General features: G+C 39.1%; 3 protein-coding genes across 4 annotated transcripts in view; 1 reads left to right on the forward strand and 2 right to left on the reverse strand.

Moving 5' to 3' along the window:
- Positions 1-348: 348 nt before the first annotated feature.
- On the reverse strand, positions 349-2,825 carry kiaa1143 (KIAA1143 ortholog). The gene is made up of 3 exons (XM_055042008.1): positions 2,625-2,825; positions 1,350-1,500; positions 349-1,260 (listed from the first exon to the last, which is right to left on the reverse strand). Exons 1-3 carry the CDS (start codon positions 2,736-2,738, stop codon positions 1,043-1,045), a joined length of 483 nt encoding a protein of 160 aa, XP_054897983.1. The 5' UTR covers positions 2,739-2,825; the 3' UTR covers positions 349-1,042.
- Positions 2,826-3,743: 918 nt separating this feature from the next.
- Positions 3,744-5,501, forward strand: LOC129367565 (transmembrane protein 42-like). The gene is made up of 3 exons (XM_055042108.1): positions 3,744-3,929; positions 4,558-4,704; positions 4,791-5,501. The coding sequence occupies exons 1-3, from the start codon at positions 3,768-3,770 to the stop codon at positions 4,932-4,934; spliced, it is 453 nt and encodes a 150-aa protein (XP_054898083.1). The 5' UTR covers positions 3,744-3,767; the 3' UTR covers positions 4,935-5,501.
- A 68-nt stretch (positions 5,502-5,569) lies between these two features.
- zdhhc3a (zinc finger DHHC-type palmitoyltransferase 3a) overlaps positions 5,570-19,931 on the reverse strand; it is a 40,974-nt gene continuing 26,612 nt past the window's right edge. Inside the window, exons 7-9 of one of the 2 annotated variants that reach the window (XM_055041847.1) lie at positions 19,619-19,700; positions 18,508-18,638; positions 5,570-7,103 (exon numbers count right to left, since the gene is read on the reverse strand). In XM_055041847.1, coding sequence (XP_054897822.1) covers positions 6,888-7,103; positions 18,508-18,638; positions 19,619-19,700 — 429 coding nt within the window. In that variant the 3' untranslated portion in view covers positions 5,570-6,887. Of the gene's footprint in view, positions 7,104-11,951; positions 14,202-18,507; positions 18,639-19,618; positions 19,701-19,931 lie in introns of those variants that run through there. The other variant, XM_055041848.1, reaches the window with a different exon arrangement.

The raw sequence follows: 19,931 nt of genomic DNA on the forward strand, positions 1-19,931 counted from the left end.
GGCCTGTTTTTCAATCATGTTTTTTTTTATATATATATAAATATGAGTTTAAATCATTTAAAATTACTCCTCAAGCAAGAAATGGAAACTGACAAGAAAAAAAAATGGAGAACACTACTGCTAAAAATCATCTGAAAATTTGATCAGATTGATATAAAAATGATAAATGGGTCATACCACAATATATTGTCAGATGATAAAATATCCCACCACAGAACTCATAGCCAACTAAAATCAGACAGTATGAAGCAGCATTTAAGGTTAATGATTGTAATAATTATTGGATAGTGAATTGATTAATGAGGTAAAAATCTTATTTAGTAAATTCATTGGTGCCTTTTAAGTGTACTGATTTATATATTTCATATTTTATTTGTAACTGAGGTTTGCTCCACCATGGCGTTCTGCTGCTGTAACACATAAAATGTCTGTACAGACAGATGGGACTCCTGACACGGTGAGCTCCAGGCAGCACTGTGCTGGGGTTCTAAACATGCCTTTACATCTCATCCATGTATCAGTTTTTCTTCTTTTTTTCAGTGGTGCTGATGGAGACGGTTAAGACCCAGTTAGAACCCGGAGCAGTGATGCTGGTATTTCTAGTAAAGTTAAAGAGTCATGGCAGTAAACGGACCAGCTGGCTGATCCATCTCTACAGTTCGATCAGGTCTGTAGATATCTGAGGACAGCCGAGGACAATTTGTTCTTGTCCACTCGTCTAAAGTAGAAAGTCATTACACAAAATGAACAATGGAGAGATTTAAAAAGGCTGAAAAAAACCCTCAGGAGTCTGAGAAGGTCTGGCTTTTTAAAAGCAGCAGAAAGAGTCGAGGATTTGCTGGAGACGTCAGAGCGGAACCGGATACAGATGAACACGGTTGTGGGTTTTGTCAAACGATCGACGATCCAGACGGACATGAAAATTATTCTCAGATTTATGAGTAGAAAACATGAGAATGGAGACACCCTTGCAGGCCAAACATGACAACATTTAACTCCTTTACATCGCTTCTGGTTTCCATCCATCACTCCAGTCTTCCATTTAGTCGTTCTCTTCCTCTTCGTCGTCTCCGAATGACAGCAGACTGTTATTTTTAACTTTCTTCCCAGATTTTCTATCCTTGTCCTCCTCCTGCTCTCCTGCTCCGTCCTCCTTCTTCTTCTTGCTGGAGCTGGCAGTGATTCCCTGGAACTTGTCAGAGGATGAGCGCTTGGCTGGTTTCTTGAAGAGAATTTTGCCGTCAGAAGGAGCTTTCTCACCTGTGAACGGCACAGAGAGGAACCGGCGAAGGGTTTTAACGCTGCCGACACTGCCACCTCCTGTTCTGCAACTAGACGAGCGACCTGACCTTTCTCGCCCTCGCCTCCGGCTCGCATTCCGTCCTTGAGCTTCTTCGCCTCATCTGCACTCAGGTCTCCGCTTTTTAGGACCACGACTTGAGGCAGTTCGTCTTCTCGGTCGCTTCCGCTGTCATCGTCCGGCGTTGGCATCGCCTGACGCTGAGAGAGCAGAGACAGAAAAAGGTTTAATACGGTCAAGTCTAACACATGTTAAGTTTCACCAGAGGGTTGATTGTATAGAATGTTCACCAGGGTTATAAAACTATGTAACTCAAGTTTAGTTTAACTTTTGTTGTGACTTTTTGTCTAATTCCGTTAACGTTTGGAGTGTGCTAGCTCGCGCTTATTATATTAGTTAAATTTTGTTTCATTTTTATGAGTTACCGTAATAGTTTTTATAAACTGGTTAATTTCTTAGGTGTAGTATTCAAAAGGTCAAAGTATTGTATTGTGATTATGTATATATATTATGTATCCATTGGGTACTGAATTCTCAACAGGCGATGGCACTTTCAGAAAATGTATTTCATTATTATTGAACATCACTCTGAAAGTTTTCTGCCAACTTCTGTCTCTTACTGTGAAATATCGTCTGAGCTGCCCAGATATTGAGTTGCTGCCATGTCATAAAATCGATGTACAGTGACAGTGAGTCTTCAGTCAGAGGCCTCTTTAGCTTTTTTTTTTTTTTTTTTTGAAAGACTGACTGCTACTGGAGCTCCTTCCTGCCCACAGCGTCACCATTTACGACTCTTTGAAGATACTTGGATGATATGAGTTTATGACATTTCATTTCTTTTGGAGATAAATTAAATCATTTTTAATTGAACTAAGTTATTACCAAGGAAATATCTTCATCCCGAAATATACTTTGGATTTAAGGAAGGATAAAAGTGTCTAAAATGGCGCTGCCGGCCTCCTGCAGTGACCTGACATTATTATATAAATTATATAAATTTTCAGATTAAGGACAGACTGTGTGAATGTTGTTTCTTTTCTTCAGATGCCAAATACTCAAATAACATTTCATTTTATAATTCATTCAGATCCCAATTATTTTTTTCCTCTACTTAATGTGGAAAAAATGCTGTTAATGACAAATTAATTTCAATGTATGTTCTATAAAGCAGTAATGAGAGGCTGATTCAAAATGTTTCGTCTAAACTTGATAACTAGTTAAGTCATTTTTGGCGTGGAGGAACAAATATGATTCCGTGACTGAATGAGAGATGAAACAGGTTCCCACCTGAAGCCGCCTGCGTCCCGTTTCTGCAGAACCTTACCTTGGTGTCAACATTTGGTCCTTCTTTGTATCCCACGTCCGTTTTAAACTTCTTCAGGAAGGTCGGTTCCGCCGGTTTGACCCACGACACGCCGCTTGCTTTCCCTTTATTCATCGCTAAATGATCCACAGCAGAAGCTCAGCTAACGGGCTAACCAAACAGTCGAAGCTAATGCACCAAAACATGAACGTGACTCCAAGAGCTGCTGTGATTGGCGCACAACATCGCCGCAACGTGAAAGACCCGGAATGCGGAAAACTAGTGACTCTTTCAAAATAAAATCATTCATTATTATAAAATAATATTGTGATGCGTTTATTTTGGTCAATATTCTTGATTAAGAATAGTACGTGAAATTCTACATATTGATCAATCATTATTCATTGCTGAATGTGTTCGTTTCGTGTACATATCTATGCACTTATTTATATATTGAAGATTTAAAAATTTTATAAATTTTATAAGCCATCTACTCTTTTATTTTCAGATATGTGTGTGGAGGCCAACGCTTTTTGCAGACTAACAAAATCTAAACAAAGCACATTCTATTGTTTCAAGTTCATTGTCACATTCAGCTTAAAATCTGATTCATAAAGTTATTTGAAAGATACAATCTCAATATAACGAAATGTATTTTATTATATCGGCAGGAAATGATACCCAGAAATGTTGACATTAATTTGTTGGATCTTTCTTCTTGTAAATTATAATGCCACTTACCATACTTGGATGAATTGTTGTTTGTTAAATGCATTTAAAAAAAAAAAAAAAAAAAATTCTGTGTAGTAAATCTAATCCATTAATGCTGGTGAACTGTAACCTAACTATTGGCTTCCCAGGTTTGACAGTTTATGCACTATCTTTTTGTCCTTGGTCAAATTGTTGATGTCTCCTTAAAACAGTAAGGACTCCATAAGTTACAAAGAGTGTGTGGTTTCTGTTTCATGTCATGTGTTTCTGGGTATCGCGAGGAGCTCTATCGAAAAAATTTTTGCGTGACATTTTTCCCAGTCACGTAGTAAAAGTGACATTTTGTGGCACTTCTGGCTTTCTATAGTCTCAAAATGACAAGCATTCGGCGTGCTTTTATTGTGAAACTGTCCAGCGCGAGCTGTCGGATTCATCTGTCCGCTTATTTCAAAGATGGACTCCAGCTCTGTTTACGCGCTGTCAGCGGGCTTTCTGGCCGCTGCTGGGTCTCTGTCTGCGAAGCTGACCCTCGGCGCGGACTACTTGAGGGAGATGTGTGAGTCCGGCCTGAGCGGCTGGACGCAGGGTCCCGGCGGAGACACACGGTGTGACTGGGTAACAGCTGTTTTAAAGCTTCCGGGTTCCTGAGTTGAATAAAACTGGTTGTTCCAGCGTGACGGGGTTGAAGCCGCGGCTCTCATCTTTATCTGCAGTTTCATCCAAGTAAAATTAGAATGTCATTTCAGTTATTAGGTACAAAAAAAAAAAACGTTATAATAATATCTCAACGTTTTTACAATGGCTTATGAAAACGCAAACTTCCAGTTTACTGAAATATACAGTAACTTATGACATACAAAGAGAAATGTTGCTGAAGAACATGTTCAGAGAGCAGAATCCAAACATGAACACAGAAAATAACTGGATGGGGAAAAAAGGAAAACTGCTGCGTTCAGGTGAAACAGGATTTATGGAATATCAGAGACACCAGACCATATAACCGCACTTTTATTTCTGTATTAAAAAATATTTTTTAAATAGGCCATTTTTTAAATGTTGATTCTAGTTTTTCTTTTGTTGGTGTTATGTTGTTAAGAGTTCCTCTTCATTTCAGAGTTTGTTTCAGACAGCTCAACTACACTAAAATCACCCACTTCTCAATTTTTATACACAGTGCAAAGGTTTCAAAAATAATAAACTGTATCTAAAAAAACTGTCTTTAGCTAACAATCACTTTTCTCAGCTCCATGTCCCCCTTCGGCTGTTGTGTGGAGTCCTGCTGCTCAGTTGTAACACTTTAATGTGGACGATGTTCTCCAAGGCTCTCCGTCACGGCTCTTCTTCAGCAGGGGTCACTGTTACCACCACCGCCTCCAACTTCATCTCTTCTGTAAGCGTTAGCCAGAAGCTCATAGGCTCAAAGTTTCTGTTTGGAAAGTCTTCACATTCTTGTTGCATCCCTGTTGGTGTGTCCAGGCTGTCATTGGGAGGCTCATCTTTGGTGAGAGTCACAGCACCCTCTGGTGGACGGGCATCTCTCTCACTCTCTGTGGACTGCTGGTGCTGCACAGTGCGACTCCTCAAACGTCCCCACAAGAGGTTGAGAAAAAGGACAAGTGATGGATCAGGGAGGGGAGACGTTCGTCAAACTTCTCACTTTACTTTAAATTGCGCATATTGTTGGACAAACCGAGGCAAGCCAGGAAGCATTCAACATCTAGAATTGGTTTCAGTGGTTTTCAGAAGACTTGTTTTCCAAGAGACGGGCTGGTTCCAGTGTCTTATCCCATGTTTGGACTGAGCTGTAAGGTAGGAATGGTAAGGAATGTCTCTGGTCTCTAGCATGAGACATGTTTCATGCACTAGTATGAGACACGGAATGATGTCTGTCTCCCAATCAATGGACTGGCTTGTATGATGCTTGTTAGCTGTGGGTCTATAGAGCCTTCAGTTTCCATTGTCTGTTACAGTGGAAACAGACAAAATGCCTACAGGACCGCTCCGACCCGTTTCTCTACAGCTCAGTGGAAACAAGGATTTTAGAGCTTTAAAGCCCTTTAAATCCTGATCAGTAAAATTAGATTATATTTTCTGTTGACTTGGACTTGTAAGGTTGTGGCTGATGTCTCTAATCAGTGAATACTTGTAAATATTAAATAGTTTTGAATAAAATAAATTTATACTTGACTTTTTTTCTTAACAGTTTAACTTTAATCCAGGCTGCAGGAAGAAAACTGAAAAAATACAATTCACAAAAAAGTTCAAGTAGTAGTTTATTTTGTTCAGGTATGAGAAAGCTCTACGAAAATGCTCATTGCTCGCTTTGTTCATGTTTTCACTCCACCTTGTGGTGGATTTATGCATAGCACTGTGGAAGACACGCCAAAATCAACAAACGTCCCTCATTGTTGATCAGACAGAAGTTTTTTTTTTTTTTATTAAAGTTCAAACTTGTTTCATATACTTTTCATTTTCTCCAAAATGTAAGTTTGTCTGAAGAAGCAGCTGAGGTTTTTTTTGTAATTAATAATTAATTTTATTAAAGTCATATAAAACAGTTTCAGAAGAACAGAAAATATAAATATTTGAATATATTCATTAAAAAATTAAATCACACAACAAAATATAGGACTGTAAACATTATGCATAGTCCCATAATCCAGCACCCATTCACTAGTTAATTAACATAAATTCATCTAACCAATCAGTTCCAGGTATGTTACTAAGATTTCATAAACAGAAGACATGACACACTCCACCAAACAGAGATAAAGTGAATCCACTCAGATTAGTCATAATTAAGGATAAGGCACATGATGAGAAACTGTTTTCAGGACTGTGGCTTCTGTCTTATTTCAGAAAGAACTTACAGGAATCTACTGTAACTCCACTAAGACTGATGCTTGAGGAAAACATTTGGTTTGTAGTAATTTGGGTTCATTTCTTTGGTCTGAGCAAGCTAAGAATTCAGTTTCCAGATGAATCGAGCAGATTTGTTCTGGTGAAGCGCCGCCAACAGGCCGCCATGCTGTCCGTTTAATTGCACTCTGTTAAAAATCATTTCTGTTCGCTCTGAAACAATAACGGGACATCTCAGATGTTTCGCTTGCTCAGTTTCCCCTGTTCCACCAGCAAATTATTTCAATTATAAGATATTTTTCCCATGTTAAAGTAAAAAAAAAAACCCAAAAAACTGCCAGTGGATCCAGTACTTCTTCAGTAATATATGAGCCTGTTTAAGTAAATAATTCCTTAATATTAATGAAAAGTTACTAGTATTCTGTGTTTTTGTAGTGCAGCAGAAGTTCTGGTTATCATGACTGATGCAACCAGCAGAAAATTATTAATAATTTTGAAACCTCAGATTGCAGAGTAGGAAACTGACTCTGCTCGAAAACAAACCCTTGTCCCCCCAAGTAGAAAAATATTTCTGGTTTAGTAGTATAGTCTCTTAACACCTTTACAGGAAAAACATGTTCAATCAAAAACACATAGAATGAGTTCATATTCTAGACACATTTCAATTAAAAAAAAGAAAAGAAAAAAAGCAGTCCCTTGTCTAAGCCTTGGTCGTCATGAAGTAGGTGTGAGTGGTATCTCTATGACGTCCTGCTCAATGATGTCCCCCTGTGGGACGGGGACGTGGTCCACAGGCCGGTTCTGACAGCTGAGGCCTGTGAAGGGGCTGAACCAGGACGGGGAGGGCCGGCCCCCGAACGCCGTCCGCATGGCCTCCCAGCAGGGCACTTTGCCCCACCTCCCCGTCTCCCCCTTCAGACGCTCGATTCCCTGAGGACGACACCACAGTGAGCATGTGCACGGACCGTCTCACACGCCTACACACACAGCTACACACACCTTAATGCTACACCACAGACGACGGTGCAAACACAGCTGGAGCATTCGAGGTCTTTTAAAAAAACCCAACAAAAACAATAAAATGTACTGGTTTCTGCAAATCATTTCTCCTGTTTGTACTGGCCAGAAAATCTGACAAGTGCTATATCTGTCATGTAGTGGACCGCCTGGCAATATTTCAACATTGACATTACAACCAGATCAGGATGATGCCAGATAAAGTCATGGGACAGTTTTTTTTTTAATGTCTCCTGAAAACTTTTCACCTTCCTGGACCAATAGAATGGAACGCTTGTGTTTTTTGCACTATAATAATTCTAAAAGCAGTTTTTAGAGATGCTGTATGTAACTTTTTATTTTTTTCCACATACTTGTTAAAACTGTCACCATGTCCTGACAGAATAACATGAGAATCTGTGACAAAAATAAAGCTCCTTCTTATGGTCCAACAGCCACCTGCAGAAATGCACTGCTCAGTCAAAACCACCCAGAGCCACATGGCGGCAGGACGACAAGGAGAAAGTAGAGGTGGATTTTTTCACAGATTGTCTCATGCTATGATGTCATGACAAGGTAATAGTTTTAAGAAATATGTAAAAAAAATAAATAAATAAAATGTTTGTAGAAGTTACATACTGTAGCTTTAATGGGAAGAGGACATTTGGTGACCACTGTCTCATAATGTTCCTACTCAATGGAAATGTATGAAATATGCTTTTGGCATTTTCCAAGTCCAGATCTACAAAATATGTGACAAACCATTAGAATACACACAAGAATCATCCCAGTTGAGGATAAGCTCATTCCAGTCACATAATGAATGACCCAGCAGTGGAGATGAGCGTTGTTAGTTTTGATCAAAATAACACGGGATGAATTTCTTTCCCACCCTAATTCTTTTCCCCCACATTTATAAAAACTTGTAAAAATGTAATTCCAAGCACTTCCAGACTGCGTAGGAACCGTTGTGTAAACTGATGTTTTAACTTGATGGCCAGTAGAAACAGCAGCGCCTCTGCCAACAGTGGACTACAACACATTCTGTATGAGAAACGAAACAGCAAAATAAAAAAAAATAAAAAAATAAGAGTTTGCAAATGAGAGAAAAAAAAAAACTCCACAAATAATAAGAATAAAAGTGAGACATGCAATACTTTCCTCACTAAGCTCACTCATTCATTCCCATTTGTTTGGTTGAACTTAAAACAAAGAGGAACCGAGACACATTGGGCCTGCCATGACTGAAACCTGCATGCTAGAGGCGCGCTAAGCTCGACGGGACGACTGCAGCGACGAGCTCCTCCTCAGCTTACCTCTGTCACGGTTCTAAAGTCTGCCTCAGAAAGCTTTGGGCAGAGTGAGTTATCAACCAAAGCAGAATGCATGAGTGTGGAGTGGACACTGCATAGGAGAGAGGCAGATTAAAAGACAAAGAATGGAGAAAACAAAACAAAACAAAAAAAACAGGGATGGAAGGAAAACCAGGGGCCATGTGTGATGAGGAGGTGGAAGAACAGCGTTCAGGTCAGGGAAAGCTTAGTTCATCAGTAACACACACTCACCCCACAAAAAAGCCAAACACATTCTGCTTTGCAACGGAGAAGGATTTATTCTCTGCATCAAGTGCTAAAATATGTGTGCGAGTTTTAAAAACCATTTAAAAAATTTGTAAAAAAAAAAAAGAAAAACAACAAACAAAAAAAATAATCTTGCCATCCAAATCATTTCACCAGCTGTTTTCACAGACATGACCAAACTAACTGCCATGCATAAACACTTCAGAGGAACCAAACCTGTGAAACACGAGCTGCGTTTCCATAAAATTGCGCAAATTGACATGAAAATAAATTTACTGAATGAAAATCATTTAAAACAGTTTTTCACTAAACGGTTTTAGCGCAAGGATGAGGTGGTTTTTCAGCCTTATTAAAATAGATGTCTTTTACAAAACTCTGATGGCAACACGTGTCATGTGATCAGCAGCCAGATGCTACTGGCGAAAACGACAAAGAAGACAACAGGAAGTGGTAGGAGGATGATGGTTTCTTTTGATTTTTTTAAGACAATATGCAGCTGGCTCCACCAGAGCTCTCACAGCATCTCACCGTCCATAAGAAGTTGTCATTCCAACATTTTGAATCTGTAAATCTTCTGTAAAATTTTCCCAAAATGCCACACAGCTAGCCGTTCCCAGGCATTAGCTGCTCGTCGCTCCAACACGACGTCTCCTCTGATGGCTTATGGAGGAGTTCTGACGCCATCAAGGCTGAATTATGAATGTGTCTCATGTAACTGTTTACATCCGTCGCTGCCATGATTTTTAATGACTTGTCATTTTTATCCCCATCTGATTTTAATTTCATTTTTTATTTAATGGAAAGCTGCATTTGCGATTCTTTTCCCCCTTGACATTAGAAGAATATGAACAATTTTGCGCACATTTGCAATGGAAACGCAGCTTCAGAGAGAATATGGAAACAATACAAAGTACAGCTTTTGTCATTTTTAAGCATGTGTAAGTACGAATGGTGAACCTTTCCTAAATGCTTTAATGCAGTCCAGAACGGTGCAGGAAGTCGTGCCAGGTGATCCGGCTCAACTCCGATCCACGGATTCTGCTCTTCTTCCAGCAGCGGAGGCTTTCAAAAACGAGCCAGCGCTCCTTCAGAGGGTTTTCACATCAAAGTCCACCGAATCAGCAGAACGTTGTGGGGCTTTGTGCTGATTTTGGCACGTTTTTACAGCAACCGCGTCGCAAACGCTCATGAACAAACAGGGAATGAAGGTGAGAAGATAATCCCTTCTTCAATAGAAGAATCTACTCTGTTTTCACACAGCCAGTGTTTCAACAAACATCTCACTGCTGAAGCACAAGTCAGGTTTTCCAGCAGTGGTAACTGAAACATATGAGCAAATCCAGTTGGGTTTGGGAGACACACACTCTTTGGCTGAGGATAAAATGCACATTTACAGACAGACACAGGTTGTGTGTGTGTTAAGGGAAGAATATTCCACACTGGTGCAGCATGGAAATATTACAGTTATGTCAAATACACAATAAGACACTTGTGAGCCAGTTCTCCATATCAAAGCTCACGAGGAAAGAAATGCTGGCATCAAGAAAAATCAAACAAGTTTTCTGTACCTGAAATTTCAGAGTGAAATAATCCAGAAGAGGCATTGGGCCTGAACGGGTCACAACCATGAGCAAAGATGTTTCATTGTATTGTGGCAGAGCACGGTACAATGAGGAGGCCACCCTAATTATAGAATATAGTTATTTAAACTTTAAATATCGAGAGGATATTATTTTATTTTTTAAAAAGAAAGTGTTTTTGGGTTTACTGCTTGTTGATTTCATTTGGAATTAAATAAACAAAGTAATCAGATCTAGCTCCTGGGTTGTCATGGTTGCGCCACAACAATATTTCCATAATAATTTAAAGCAAAAACAAAAATAAAAGTCAAACTATATCCAAGTAATAAGACATTTGCATATCCTTCAATGCAACATTACATTATTTCAGCCAGCTGTGGTGCAGCAAGCAGCCAGAGGTGGGAGAAGGCCGTGTGTGTGTGTGTGTGTGTGTGTGTGTGTGTGGGCGTGCGTGTGTGTGCGTGTGCATGTGTGTGTGTGTGTGTGGGTGTGTACGTGTGCATGTGTGTGGTGTGCGTGTGCATGTGTGTGTGTGTGGGGGGGGGGGGGGGGGGGGGGGCATGTGTGTGTGTGTGTGTGGGCGTGTGTGTGTGCGTGTGTGTGTGTTTCAACACAGCAGTCACTCCAGCATGTTGGCCTCCGTCTCATTACAAAGACTTTATACTACAGGAACCAGACCGGCCCAGGCCTGTTCCACCTAGAGATAATATTTGAAAACAGTCCCTTTCAAATATTTTAGAACTGTAAGACATTGAGTATGAACTTGAGTTTGTATCACAATTTTATAAAATTTAAAGAGCTTCAGTTAGGGCTGGGCATTTATCACAGTTTTTATATTTCGAGAAACTTTTCTTCTAAGAATTCTGATTTATGGTAACAATTACAACAATGACTCTTGAAAACTAAAAAAGAAAGAAAAAGTGTTAGCATTTTTCCACTGCTTGTTCTATGAGACCATCAATAAATATTAAAATATGGTCCAACGCAGTTACAGTATGCAGCGACTGATAGAAATCACGCTGCTTTAACAGACTTGCCTTTTTCTAAAGCAGTATTTGTGTTAGTGGGGCTGTGATTGCTGTCATGCAGCCATTCAGCTTCCTAAAACAAACTGCAAAGTAATGACAGTTTAGTACTTGTATCATTATAACAATAGGACCACGAAATATTGTGATATGATTTGAAGTCTAACACCTACCTCTAGTTCAAACCATAGACAGTAAAAATAAAGGCGGCATAAAAACATAAATGATACATCTAGTTATTATTAACAGAGTGTCCGAACAGGAAGTCACCTTCAGGTCTGAGTTCTCATGCAGGTCTGCTAAAGACACTCCTCTAGAAAAAGCTTTAGCACTTGAGCTGCAACAAGTGGCAACATCTGAATCTTTCTCCCACTGCGTTTCCTTTTCCTGATACATTTTTAACAGTTGACATAATTTATTGGCTATTTTTTTAAGTGCATCGGCACTGGACTTAGCTTCAGTATGTTTTTACCATTACAAAAAACAAAATGTTGTGATGCCGAGACACCTGAGAACTTTGTGAAGAGACTGAAGGCAAAACGAAGCGAAGCCAAGATGGAGGCGGGTCAGAGAAGGAAAGGTCAGGATAGTCGGGAGCAGGAAGAACTAAACAGTTTTTATTTCTTTGATTCTTAGAATCTGTCCTTCATACAAAATAAAAATAAGAAAATGAATTGATAAAAATAGCTGAAATAGCAAAGAGGAGCTGCTTATGTGCAGCTTTTGGCAGCAATTAAAAGCTCATGGATCTGGTTTCACAAAGGAATCACTTCAATATGGAAACAGAATTTTGCCAGTCCAAAACAAAAAAGATCGTTCAGCTAAATTACAGAATATATTTACCATTAATTCCCTATTTTAACTCATCCTGGGAGTGAAATATATTTTAGATGATTAGAGGCTGTGCAGCAGCTTGTATACATAGAGATAAATCCTTAAAGTGCCTTACATCTTGAACTTGTTCACCTTTCATCACAGTTAAGTCATAATATAGGATTGCAGGTGAGAGACTGGAACAAAATAGTGCAACTAGGAGAGCACCGATTGTAGTTTTCTGAAAGATCATTTAAAAGTCTGTTCAGATTTTGACAAATACAAATTTTTGGGTCCTAGAAAGTCCAAAAATGCAGATATAGCATATATAAATATAGTGCCAAAAATGGTTAAGTATGCATTCAGATCGGCCCTGTTCAGTCGTCTTTAATCTCAGTTTGTCTGCAGTCTGGTTCGTTTGGGGAGATGTGACTGACCAATTAGAACAAAAAAAATGAATGCAAACTAAAAACAGGCAAACAATAAAACTCTGGTCCACCTACAAACCTAGAGTTGTTGAGCTGAAGTGAACTGACGCAAATGCATATGTGAACACCAAGCCCGTTCCAAAAGCAGGAAGCAGACTATAACGCAGGGCATTCTGGGTAAATATAACCATAATAAAGGAATGAGACTAATGCCAGCTGGAGTAATGGCTCATCAATTGCCCATTGGGGACATGAATAAATCTGAATCTGAATGGCTTCTGTGTTCTTTTACAAACGTCAAAACAAAAATCCTACAACTACAATCTGATTTTGGCTTTATGACAAAAGAAGCTCCTCTCAATATCTTCAGAGGTTTTTATGTCATTTCTCTCAATGGCTCTTGGTACAGCGCCTCTTCAGGCAAAGAGGGGAACAGGTCTTTCAAAGGGTTTGGTTCATTTGACACATTGTAGTATGAAAGAAAACTGCATCAGCAGAAAATAAAAAATGTTGCAATTTTGGTCCCCAGTCAAACTGAGCCTAACGGACAACAAACCAAGTTGGCAAAAGTGAGATGATTATTGTTAATCACTTGTGTGATTAAAACAGGACAGCGGCTGATTTTCACACCTTCGATCACCAAACATGAAGGAAATCAGCACCAATTTATCGCTGCATCTCTTGTCCTTAGTAGTGCAGAAAATGATTTATTCAACTCATGACCCAAAACCTTGTAGAACCACTTTTAACTGCAGTTCCAGCTCCAAACGTTTTGGAATACATTTCTTAACAGTTTTGCACATTGTTCAATGTTCACTGCAAAACTGGAAGAAATCAAGGGGCAGAAAATGTTTCGAAAGTCATCATGTATACTGGATATATCTCAGTCGGTGTGTCTGGACTGAACCAGTGGCTAAATACATTTTTCAGCAGATGAGGGAGGTGCATTCCTTCACATGTCCCTGATAAAAACATGCAGGTTAAATTCTTCTGGCTACTCTCATAACCTAATAATCGATTTCATTTTGATTTTTCACCGTTTTAGTCACCTACCCTACAAGAACAGCCATATACCTGCAGGATGAAGTGATGTCATTTTACATCGAATCCCTTTTTCTTTTGTAATTTGGCTGAACGTATCCTTGAACAAAACGCAGGAAGATTACGCACCAAGCAAGAACAGACAGTTTCTGATATGAGAAAAAAAACTGATTTATCACAGTGTTTGCAAAAAGACAGACAGTGTTTCTTTTTCTCTGCAACTCGACTTATAAAGGCAAACAAAAAAATAAATAAAAATAAATTAGACATTGCTCACTTAGTTGTCAGCACAAAGAGCACATGACAAGCTGTCCATGGCTTGTGTGGGACGAACACTGTAAGAGAGGCTGAGTTGGGCAAACAGGCTAGCTTTTCCAGGCCTTCTCATTCCCTGTCCTGAGCTCCCTCACACCACATACTGGTAGGTCTCAGCCTTGCCGTGGTCAGGGGTGGAGAAGGGGCTTAACCACAATAAAGAAAAATGGTGTCCAAAAACCGCCCTCATGTTCATCCACTTAGTTTTTTTAGCCCATCTTCGCTCTTCCTTTTTCAACTGCTCTATGCCCTGAAAACAAGAGACAACCAAATTTGAGTTTGCATGTTTTCCTCTGTTGAAATGATCTTCCAAAAAACGATTAGGAATTTGGAAATAATAGCACATATTTAACACGGCTGTAAATATCACACCACAAATATTTGCTGGACGATAAATTATCCCAGTAATTATTGTATTGTTGTTTTGAGACCATTTAATGGTAATATTAATAACTGTATAATGATACGAGGTCACCCTCTCAAAGATCAATAAACTTTCATTGTACAGAACACTTAATACTGGAACTGGAAGATATATATTGAATATCCAATATAAATAAACAACCAAAAACAATAAACAGAGATGAAAAAAAATAAAATAAAAAACATACACACTCAACCGAAACCATAAAAAATTGTTTTTTGTCGTCTCTAAAAAGAAAAAAAAAAGTTCTTTGACAAATATCGGAATAAATATGCCTGAGCCAATATAACTGTTTTATGAAATTAGCTCATTAATGCCACTGGCTTATTATCTGACTGTTTTAATTACTTCACAGTATAGTTAAGAATAACTGATTTTTCAATGAACACATTAAAACTTGATCGTTTTTATTAAGGTTATTGTAGACTGTAAAATTTCCAATCATCTAAGAGCATCCCTCCATCTGCCGTCGTGAAGTTAGAACATTTTAATTTATATCCTTGAATATACTCCAGCACATGGAAATATTGTCAAATAACTTTAAAACTGAAGAGAGGAAGAGAACGGCTAAAGCAACGCTAGGTTAAAGACTCTCCCAAAACAAGCACTTTTTTCCGTTAAGCTACAAGTTAAATAGAAACGAAACAAAAAAAGAACAAACAGAGACAGATGTGGGAAGAAAACATAAAAGCAACTTCACTGTTATGGCTTAAACCCTGACTGGTCAGGTGCAAAGTCACTGTCATCTTTTTGAATAGTCTCAGTACATCCAGCTCATGTACAGAGCACAAAGAGAGCTTTACATATTAGCAGTTGCTTTCTTCCACATGCAAGCTGCCAAAAACTACAACAGGAGCAGTGAGGATACTGCAGCTGCTTGTGTTGCGCTCTCCTCTGAGCTACGCTAGCTCATTGACAAGCTCACATTTTTATTTCGATTAGGAGTTGCAGACAAAAAGAAGTTAAAAGCACCAGGAGAAATTTGGAAAGGTCAGTTTGTCTCATTAGCTCTTCAGCTGAGATTGAGCTAAAAGATCCACACAACCACAATAAAAGATGAACACAAAGACATGTCTAACTCCAGTACCACAATGTGATCACCTAGACTAGAGTAACAGGAAAAAAAGGCCGATCAATGATCTGTGTCTGATGAGACAAAAAGATGGGGAGGAAAATGGAGGAGTGTGAGAACCACTTTAACAATTGATGGGTTCCAGTTTGTAGGCAGCTGGATTATAGCATCAGTAAACCTGTTATTAGTCTGGCAGGTTTATTAGTCATGTTGAGAATGTGTTTAATCATAGATTTATTCATACAGAATATCTAATGTATTCAAACAAAAATGCAGCTGGGAAGCTGAACAATCCTGGTGCAATATTACTTGATGCTATTGGCTGACGTTTGCAAAGCAGCCAATGCAGGAGAGCAAGACGAGTCGAGCTTTTGATAGGTTGTTGTTTTATTGAGATAATTAGCTCAATCGAATGGTATTATTTCTTGTCGTGTTGAATCAAACGACTTCTTTCAATCAAACTATATGATAATAGAAAGGTGAATTCTAATGTGTCTTGTTTATTTTCATCTACATCTAAAATGAATCCAGCCTCTTGACCAAGATAGCCTCAAACTACAGACAATCAACCTCAATAAACTGGTATTTTGTTGCCTTTTGGTGCCTAAAGAAACTTGAATTAGCCCAGTTTGAAAATCTCTAACAGGCTTGTAAAATTATTATTCTACAGTAAGTATGGTTTGATAAATCACCATGTGCGATACATAACAACTATCGTATCTACAAAAAAAACAAACAAAAAAAAACAGTGTTTTGGCATCTAAACCAGACCAGCATATGTTGATGTCTTTTTATTTGCTTCAATCAAGAGAAACGCATTAAAAGTGGCCACTGTAAAACTAACTGGAGACTTTGCTTGATTTGTGTTAATTAATAAAGAATAAACAGATATAGCAGATGGAGATACTGAAATTATTGGTTTAATACAAGTTCATGTTTTGATTATAACATGAGAAAATTTGTTGAGCTTCCCTGGTAAGGTCTATTCAGGGGTCCTGGAGAGGAGGGTCCATCTGATAGTCGGATTTAGGAAGAGCAGAGTGGTTTTCGTCCTGGTCGTGGAACGCTGGACCAGCTCTACACCCTCAACAGGGTCCTGGAGGGTGCGTGGGAGTTTGTCCAACCAGTCAACATGCGTTTTGTGGACTTGGAGAAGGCATTTGACAGTATCCCTCAGGTAAACCTCTGGGGGGTTCTCAAGTATGGGGTACTGGGCTCTTTATTCCTGGCTGTTATGTCTCTGTATGATTTGCATTGCTGGCAGTAAGTCGGGCTCGTTTCTGGTGAGAGTTGAACTCCACAAATGCTGCCCTTTGTCACTTATTCTGTTCATTACTTTCATGGACAGAATTTCTAGGCGTAGCCAAGGTGTTGAGGGGATCCTTTTTGGTGGCCTTAGGATCGCATCTCTGCGGATGATGTGGTCCTTTTGGCTTCATCGGGTCGTGATCTGTAGCTCTCGCTAGAGCGGTTCGCAGCAGAATGTGAAGCAGCCAGGATGAGAGGATCAGTGCCTCCAAATGTGAGAATCAGTGCCTCCAAATCTGAGGCTCTGGTCTTGAGCCGGAAAAGGGTAGAGTGCCTTCTATGGGTCGAGGGAATGTCCTGCCCCAAGTGGAGAGGTTTAAATGTCTCGGGATCTTGTTCACAAACGAGGAAAAAAATGGAGTGGGAGATCGACAGAAGGATTGGTGCGGCAAAAGCAGTGAAGCGGGTGCTGTACCAGTCTGTCGTGGTGAAGAAGGAGCAGAGTCAAAAAACAAAGGTTTCAATTTACCAGTCGATGCATGTTCCTACCATCATCTACCATCATGAGCTTTGGGTAATGACCAAAGGAATGAGGTCACGGATAGAAGCGGCCGAAATGAGTTTTCTCCATAGGGGGTCTGGGTTCACTTAGCGATAAAGTAAGAAGCTCAGTCATCTGGGAGGGTCTCAGAGTAGAGCTGCTGCTCCTTCACGTCAAGAGGAGCCAGTTGAAGTGGCTCGGGCATCTGGTTAGGATCCCTCCTGGACGCCTCCCTGGTGAGATGTTCCAGGCACAGCCCACAATTAGAAGACCAGGACACACTGGAGGGACGTTTTTTCTTGGCTAGCTTGGGAACACCCTGAGATTCCCTTGGAGGAACAAGTGGCAGAGGAGAGGAAAGTCTGGGCCTCACTCTGTAGGCTGCTATCCCCGCAACGCGATTCCGGATAAGCGGAAGAAGATGGATGGATGGAAAATGTGCTTCAGAAAGCTAAAATATGAAAATGTGCAAACATCATTTTGCCAAAATACTAGTCATACAAACTTGTAGGCCTGTCAGGCATTGTCCCAGATATAATTGTAAAAAACGATAATATTGTTGTTTTGAGACCATTCTCAAGTAATATAGTGATAACTGAATAATACAAGTTTGCCCTCTCAAAGATAAACTTTAATTTTCTAAAGAACACAACTGGAACTGGATAACATTTCAAATAAAGCAAACAAAAACAAAAAATAAAATGGAAATAAAAACCACACAATTTAAATAAATGAAATGGATTATGGGAGGGCTGTAAACAAAGCTTCCATTCAGAAAGTATTAATCAATCAGAATGGAAGTTCTTGAGCTCTTTTTAATTTGTTATGCTATTAATTTATTCATTATTGTGACCAGCTTACCAACTTGGCTCAAAAGGTATGAAGGAACAGCAGATTATTGTAGCAGCAAAGACATCTGTTTATTCTTTATTGTGATAAATACGGAACTAACCATCAACCTGCAGAGCAAACCGCACAGCATCAAGCTGTGCAACCCATGCGGCTTTATTTATATAAAGAACTAGATCAGTTCACTGAGCTGTTCTCTGAAAATAAAAGTGTCCATCTGGCAAAGTACTGCTGTAGTTTCAAAATGGGTGAACAAAAATTCACACGAAATCAAAATAAAAACAACTTATTCTTCCAACCTGGTAAAAGCATGTTTTTGGTGAATATCAGAACTTGAAGGTCAAAACTGAGGCAAGGTCCACAGAGGAAAGTTATGAAAGAAGAGCACAGGGAAGTCAGTCGCCACTGAGCGGGTAACTTACTGTCTCATCGGTACAGATGGAGTGGACCTGGGTGCCAAACATCACAGAGGTGAAGATGAGGAAGAGGAGGCCCTCAAAGCACAGGAGGATGAGGAGGATGACTGTTGCAGGAGGAGAGAAGGAGCTGCACTCTGGGTGATGGAGGGACATGGAAGTGAAAGGGCAAGTCAAGGATTACATGAAGAACTGAACGCTCGAGTCTCCTCACAGATAAAATGACTTCCTGTTGACTGCCGCAGTAAAACATTAACACTTCAATGAGGAGGTTTACAACATGAAGGTGGATCAGTTTGCTTTACACAAAGACAGATTTTTAATTTAGGACAGATTGGCCTGTTTTGATCACCTTGTCAGCATTCTTTATTACTTAAGAGTTAGATCAGACGTCAGCAACCTTCTAACAGAGTAAGATCATGGTACTGAGTAATATGAAAAGCTACTCACTTCTGAAAATTGATCAGTTTACTTTTTATTTTTTTTACCTTTGAGTTGCCATTTTTACTTTTTATTGTGCTTTCTTGCACAATAACAAAATAAATTTTGATTGTGTAACCAAATGTTTTATCCATCTTCAGACTCTTGTCACGTTTATTATGTCCCATAATAATCAACAGGGACCAAAGGTAGGAAATAGACAAATATCAGTTTGTAAGACTTTATGTCAACCGTCCTATTATTTCTGACAAATCATGTTGCATCATGTTTCAGACAAATCTTACCACATCTTGTAATCATGTAATAAAACCATTATTTTAATCACTACTTTGAAATAGTGTAGTGTATTTACATTATTACACTAGTGTATTTAAATTGTATTGTAAATCAATTTGAAGAATATTTTAAAAAAGAAATAAGTTTGGGTATTATCTATTGTATTTTAATTTTTTTGAATCACAACAACTAAGCCCTTTTTTAAACAAGGGTGTGCATATTTAAAATTTCTTGTAAACACACTAACACACATTAATCTAAGCCCAATAATTTTATTTTATTGCTTAAATGTGCAGAACTATTATGAAGAGATTTTTGCAGCATAGATGCAGGTTTGCTTTTGAATCTAGATCTTTGAGACAAGGTGCAACATGCAACAGAAGAAGAAAAACCCACTCACTTGTCCAATCATCTTCAAAGCAGTAGAGGAAATGGAAGACCACCATGACCAGAGAGTGCAGAGAGATGAGTGCAATGTACATCTAGGTCCAAAAGGAAACAGTGGTGAGACCATGTGAAGCATTTTACCACAAAAAAAAAAAAACAACAAAAAACTAAAAACCGCCAACTTCCTGACAACCACTGAGAAACTGTGTTGCATTAACATGGAAGTGTTACAGAAGGAAGCAGATAACAGACTTTCATGTCAAACATCCAAATTTTTCAGCTTTTCAATGTCATTTTTAAAATGCAAATAGATGGAATAATAAGAG

This window comes from Poeciliopsis prolifica, unplaced genomic scaffold (genome assembly GCF_027474105.1).
Source record: "Poeciliopsis prolifica strain line A6 unplaced genomic scaffold, Auburn_PproV2 SCAFFOLD017, whole genome shotgun sequence".
Lineage (NCBI taxonomy): Eukaryota > Metazoa > Chordata > Actinopteri > Cyprinodontiformes > Poeciliidae > Poeciliopsis > Poeciliopsis prolifica.

What these genes read in the sequence shown, in the direction of transcription:
- kiaa1143 (XM_055042008.1), bottom strand. Translation starts at nt 2,738, where the DNA reads ATGAATAAAGGGAAAGCAAGCGGCGTGTCGTGGGTCAAACCGGCGGAA. An exon ending in GACCAAATGTTGACACCAAG is followed by an intron (nt 1,501 to 2,624) that starts GTAAGGTTCTGC and finishes CTGCTCTCTCAG; the next exon opens with CGTCAGGCGATGCCAACGCC. An exon ending in CGGAGGCGAGGGCGAGAAAG is followed by an intron (nt 1,261 to 1,349) that starts GTCAGGTCGCTC and finishes TGCCGTTCACAG; the next exon opens with GTGAGAAAGCTCCTTCTGAC.
- LOC129367565 (XM_055042108.1), top strand. Translation starts at nt 3,768, where the DNA reads ATGGACTCCAGCTCTGTTTACGCGCTGTCAGCGGGCTTTCTGGCCGCT. An exon ending in GAGACACACGGTGTGACTGG is followed by an intron (nt 3,930 to 4,557) that starts GTAACAGCTGTT and finishes CACTTTTCTCAG; the next exon opens with CTCCATGTCCCCCTTCGGCT. An exon ending in CCTCCAACTTCATCTCTTCT is followed by an intron (nt 4,705 to 4,790) that starts GTAAGCGTTAGC and finishes TGGTGTGTCCAG; the next exon opens with GCTGTCATTGGGAGGCTCAT.